This window comes from Tigriopus californicus, chromosome 4 (assembly GCF_007210705.1).
Source record: "Tigriopus californicus strain San Diego chromosome 4, Tcal_SD_v2.1, whole genome shotgun sequence".
In the NCBI taxonomy this organism is placed as follows: domain Eukaryota; kingdom Metazoa; phylum Arthropoda; class Copepoda; order Harpacticoida; family Harpacticidae; genus Tigriopus; species Tigriopus californicus.
In genome coordinates this window covers 1,348,981-1,354,980 of record NC_081443.1, presented here as the reverse complement: position 1 = coordinate 1,354,980, position 6,000 = coordinate 1,348,981, and the positions used below count along the sequence as shown (strand labels likewise).

Sequence of the window (6,000 nt, the reverse complement as noted above, 5' to 3'; positions counted from 1 at the left end):
TTTACTAATCTAATCTTATGAAAAAACGCCATTCAATATGCATAAACACTGGTCAAAATATGCATTCAACATACTTATCATTTATTCATTTATCATTTATTGCGACTATTGGTCTTGTCAATGCGTAAAATGTATCAACTAGGGTGGACAATAAAAAATAATCATAATTAAATAGTTAATAGAATGAGGGATAGAGGGGGAATAGAGGTAGGGATAAAGTAGTTGACTAGAAAATGATAGCACAAGAAAATTGAACTTGAATTGGGTCAATGGACATCGGAAAATTGAAGTGCAAAGTCACAGGCATTATAAAAACAGGTGGTTAGAGGTGAAGATGGAACTCATAGTTTTTGCAGTGAAGTTGGTAGCCAGATTGAGCAGATCCTTAATCAGTTTCCATCATTGATGGAATTTGGCTGGGAGCCGGACAAAGGGGCGGGACGCCAATACTTTGAAGGGCTTTTGGGGCAAAGATAATACGGTTGGTTTTGACCAAAGATTAGGTTGGCCTACTGTAGATGATCCGCTACTATGAATTATGCTAGGTGCAATTTTGCAATTGCCTGTCTCTTGATCTTTTCTATTTTTTTTTTAAATTCCATATTTTGGATTCTAAATGCATACTGAAGTTCATATTTTCGGTTAAAAAGCATATTCAAGTGGACATTTTGACCAGTTTCAAGCACATTTAATGGCATAAAACGGATTTCTTAAATGCATGTTTTGGCCGTTTTGATTCATCATCAATGTAAGCACGATTTACAAACCAAGCGCAACGAGCAAAACCAGCAGGTTAGGCCAACTTGAATTATTCTCGCTCAGCCCGAACATAACGTGCCCGGGTGACTCATCAAACCATGCCGATATTACCCAAATATAAGAACAGTACTTGTTCGTCACCTATCGATATAAATGTAACCTAAAGATTCCATGAAAAACCCTCTTCAAAACGGTTTGATATTGACATTCATGAAATAATCGTAGTTCTACCTGAAATGCTTTTCCCTATATAATCTGGCGTGCATGTAGAGTATAGATATAGCCCTAGGCTCTTTCTGGCAACACTATCCACACGCGCTCCCGCGCTTGACTCAAAATTCTCATGGTCAAAACAACATTCCAACACCGCCAAAGAAAAAGAACCTATGTAAGGTGGAAACATCTACCTCGCCAATTTCGCGCTAGTGGACCTCATGGACCAGAAACTCTTGCTTATTCTCTACCTTGATCAAGGTAAGTGGTTGGGATCGGACACGCCTACCTGGTACCTGGGCTATAATAATTTCAATCCATCCCTATTGTTTCTCGTTGTAGGTCGCCACTTCCCGCGATTGTTGTCAGAGGATGCTCAAATCCAGATTTGCGCTCACTTGGAGCAAGATCGTTTGAGCACGGCCAATTTGGAATGGACGGACAGGCCGTTGTTTCAAGAAGAATTGGCTTGGCGGATCACTTTGGGTCAACTTCAAGACTTTCGTCAAGGGCAAACTTGCATTCACATTGAGGTTACACCATAGAAAGTTTCAAGAAGAGTTTTGGGATGCGGGAAAAAGTTTTCATGGTGGCTCAGATCCAGATTTGCGCTCTCTTGGAGCAAGATCGATTGAGCACGGCCAATTTAGAGTGTCATTGTGGCCGAGACATAACATTTGGAAAGAAGACGGGCTGATCTAGAAGGCTAGGCTGATCCAATTTAAATCCTTAATTGCTGGTGTTAATACTTTGATTTTAATCTAAAGTGATATTTCTTGCAACCTTTCAGAAATGTATCCTTATCTCTTGTCACATATTTAGTTCGAGAACCATATATGTTCAATGGAGTTTTTTTTGTTACAGGCCTTTTGTATTCAACCTTCCAAATCCGATCGTCAATCTCTGGGGTTTTGTCGGATCGATATTTCTCAGGCCAAACCCAACACGATTTACCGCAATGACGATTCCTTAGTTGCTTACCATTGCCATTGGCTTAAACTGACCGTGCCCGAGTTGACAATGGCCTCACCCGAAAAATGTCCGCAAATCAAGGTCGATCTGGTTTTTGAAGAAGAGTCGCCCGAAATCCTTGAGGTCTCGAGTGGTTTATCCAATCACCTCCAGCCTGTTTTGGATGAAGAACACGGTTATTTCATTTTGGGCGACAAAGACCGGGCTACTGACGTATTCTACTTCGTTTATCGCTTTATTGTGGGCTTGAACTTAGCTAAAGCTATTCCCAAAGATGTAGTTTTGCCCGATAATCCTCGGTTTCACTTTTTCTTCGATTTTTTCGGGGCGGACGTCCAGTCTAACTACTTTTTCAACCTCAAGCAAACCGAAATAGACTCGGAAATTGCCCGGGCCAAGTTCAAGACCAACCCAGAGGACTTGGCATTGTACTTCAATGAAATGGTCCGGCCTTTGAAGGTCTTCCTCTTATGCGGAGAACAGTGCTTGGCTAAGGTCAAGATTCATTTCCCGAATTTCCTCCATGTGAACGCCTCAACAATTCGACAATCACCGAAAAAAGTGGAAAGTCTGGTCTTTTTTGGGTCCAAAAATGTGAAGAAAAGCCGATCATCCACCTCCAAAACTGAGGAACCTTTACTAGGGATCGGTTTGGAACTCATTCATGGTGACACATTAGAACAGGAAGTCATCGTAGACAAAGAAATTGTCGATTTAACCGGGAAAGAGGAAGGAGATGTAGACGAAGAAATTTCAGTGATGAAAACGCCTTCTCCCAGACCGAAAATTACACCAAGTGTATTCGAAGACGCCGATCCGTCTTCTCAAACTGGATTCAAACGTAAACTAGAAGAAACAGTGTCAGAATTGGAGCTTTGGAAACTCCAGCAAAAGCGCAAGTTTCAAGATCAGGTAGGTCTAATTCTATCAACCATAACTCGGTCACCACTGAGCTTGTGGGTGATAATCAGGGGAGATCAGGGCTGTCAAGGCAATAGTGAGTTATATATTATTGTAGTCTTTTGTACTCTCATCTCTCTAATTGGTCGATCTTTTGTCCATAATAAATCCAAGTTGATAGGCATGGTTGGTGATGGGATAATCCCGGAAATCCTTCCCACCCTGAAAACTAGGGACGCAATGTATGAGGCCAATTTTGAGGATTTTCGAGTAGTTGTACCTAAAGAAACAGATACTTTTTTCATTTTTTACCTTATTTCACTCCTCTTCAGAACAATACTTAGACCTAAAGCAGGGCAAATGATACCTTATCGAGACACCTTTCTTGGAATTTTTAGCCAATCCTAAACAAAAATAGGGTCAAACAGTCCACCGGATTCACAATGATTGGTATTGTGCTTGAGTTGTATTTTAGAAAAAAAATCATAATGCTACGGCTAGTTAGAATACTCGGTAACACAAAAAGTTATTCAATTTTTGCTTTTATGATAGCCAAAAGAAGTGAATGAGACTTGACATGATAATTAAGCACTCTTTGATATATCTCCACTCAAGAATGGGTATGAAAATGCTCAAGCCAAGTAGCTCCCAAGCTTTTTAGGCATTTGACAAAAAAAATAGATATAGTAGTTTTTCAAAAATTCACGGCGGAGCCATTTAATAATATCGGGCGGCTTGAAACCTATGAAACATCTCTGGGCGAGAAAAAAAAGCTGTACAAGAACCATTATTCAATACTGTTGTCTATTTTCACATGTGCATTCAAAAAATTTCAGTTGAAAGAAGTCGAAGCTCATCATAATGAGGTTTTTGCTGGTGAGTGGCGGAAACGGGAAGAACAGCGTGAGAGTGTTTTTCAAGAAAAATTTCACGAGATTTCACAGTTGGCAGAGCGTCTCAAGAAAGCTCTAGCTCAAGTGGAGCAACGTGAGAAAGATGTGATTACCAAAGAAAGCGAAATCTTGAAGAAGGAGAAGATCCTAGAGGTCCGAGAAACTCAAGTTAATCAGCAAAAGAAGGCGGTGAGTCAGGATTGGAAGACGAAATGTGAATCCTTGGAGACTGAGAATAACAGCTTAAAGGAAAAGCTGGCCCAACTAGAGCGTGAAAACGGCAATCTAAAGGCCAATGAGGTCAAATCTAAAGCCATTGGAGAGAGAAACAAAACCTTGGAAGACGTGAAGCATAAACTTGAGACTGAAAATAATATTTTGAAGCGAGATATTCAAAGACTCGCGCAGAGCAAAGAAAGTTACAAGAAGGTGAGTTAAATTTCTCATGTGTGGTCAATTTCAAATCATCAGATTCTTCTCATTTATTGTTTTTCAGGCTTGGGAAAAGGCCGAAGATGAGGTTAAAGCTGTCAAATCTCTGCAGGAGCGTCAAATTTTGGATGAATTAAAAGAAGCTCGAAACGAGATTCAGCGTCTTCGGTGAGGTCTAATGTGAAAAATTCCAAAGAGTACTATGTACATTTGTTCTTGTTTAATTCCTCTTTCAAGTAATCCCCCTCGTCCGACCTTAATCGAATTGCCAAGTCCACAAGCAAGTCCAAAGCAAACGAGCAAAGTACAAGAAATTCCGCAAAAAGAGGACGAATGTCCTTTCAATCCACCCAAAACAACAGAACGGGATTCTTCGTCCGCAGCGGGATCCGAATTATTTCGATTGAGAGAGAATCGACGCATTTTGCTCAAAACGGGGAACTATTCAGAAGACTCTGAGGCTATCAAGTCGCTTGATGCCAGTATTGCCAGGATCATGTCGTCTTCCCAAGCCGAAAAGCAACCAGAACAATTATAGTACGAATGATCAGCACTTGAATATTTGTTAAAGGTCAATTGTTAAAATTTCCAAATAGTCAATGGAATAGCTTCCAAGTTGCGAAATAAATTTCAAAACTCAACAGTCTCTCGCTTGGTAGGTTTTGAGTGCAGTTCGAAGGGAGGCCCCTGCTACTCAAAAAGGACAGAGTACAAACTTGAAGAGCTCCTGACAGCCAAGCGACACAACGTTCATCAATGAATGTTCCAATGTGGGCTTCATTTAATTGAAGAAAAATCACGCATAGATCCACTGATTCAATCACTTATTGTACGGGGTCTGTGTCATTAGGAACTTTGGTCGCTTCTCTCGACAGGTCTCTCTAATATGTGTCCAACAGGAAGCACGACCCCTGAAAAAATATGCCCGAATCAGCGTGTGCATCGCACTCAAGTACGATTGTATTGTGCTATTTTGTGATTGGATCAGCAGTGCACCGAAATTTTTGTCATCTAATCCGATCAAGATAACGGAAGGACAGTACACATTTTATACATACTAATTGCATGTTTCTGCTATTACTTCATTGAAATTGTATAAGGAATGGGGTTTAGTCGGACTTTTATTGATACAACAAAGGTTCGTCTTCATTTAATACCAAGAACTTTTAAATCACATAAGTAACATCAAATTATATACAACATAACGGTTGTCGTGGTAAGCATAAAGTTCAGAAAATTAGCAAATACCAAGAAATTAACACCCACCGACAGTAACGCATAATATTCCTTCAACCATTCACGGGGTTCTGTGGAAGAGCCCCTTTAATCAAGCATTTTGCAAGTGGCGTCAAAATGCTGGCAAGAAAGTTTTGGTAATCGGTAATGCTGCAAACGAATTCTAGTACAATTACTCGGGTATCATGACTTTTTTTGTTCGCTGAAACAAAGACTTTGACTTTCACTTTTTGGTAATGGAAGTCGTCTCATGACGAGGATGATAACCTTGGTTAAAAATATGAGTTGTGTGGTATCAACGTACCCGGAGTGCAAAGTAAAATGCCAAAAATCGAAGTAGCTTGCACAATTTAGTACATCATGAGCCAAAAATAACAATTCGCCAGTTAAATGAAACAAGTAGCCAAGACTCGCCTTATTCCAGAAGACTTGAGTTTTACTAAATGACTTGATAAGACTCAGGCCATTTTCATAATACTCAACATCAACAACCTAAGTTGCCAGAGAACATCTCATTGCGCCAAGATCAGTTTTTGTGTTCTCAAAAAAATGAGTAGAGCCCAAATTGCACAAAATGTACCCAAAGTTTAGAACG

At 40.1% G+C, this 6,000-nt stretch overlaps 1 protein-coding gene across 1 annotated transcript; it reads left to right on the top strand.

Annotated features, from left to right (window-relative positions):
* Positions 1-1,075: 1,075 nt before the first annotated feature.
* On the top strand, positions 1,076-4,810 carry LOC131879363 (centrosomal protein of 120 kDa-like). The gene is made up of 6 exons (XM_059225664.1): positions 1,076-1,233; positions 1,315-1,505; positions 1,837-2,856; positions 3,681-4,166; positions 4,234-4,337; positions 4,407-4,810. The coding sequence occupies exons 1-6, from the start codon at positions 1,194-1,196 to the stop codon at positions 4,705-4,707; spliced, it is 2,142 nt and encodes a 713-aa protein (XP_059081647.1). The 5' UTR covers positions 1,076-1,193; the 3' UTR covers positions 4,708-4,810.
* Positions 4,811-6,000: the final 1,190 nt, after the last annotated feature.

Coding starts and splice junctions, on each gene's coding strand:
- LOC131879363 (XM_059225664.1), top strand. CDS start 1,194: ATGGACCAGAAACTCTTGCTTATTCTCTACCTTGATCAAG. Junction 1,506..1,836: donor AAACTTGCATTCACATTGAG/GTTACACCATAG, acceptor TTTTTGTTACAG/GCCTTTTGTATTCAACCTTC. Junction 4,338..4,406: donor AACGAGATTCAGCGTCTTCG/GTGAGGTCTAAT, acceptor TCCTCTTTCAAG/TAATCCCCCTCGTCCGACCT.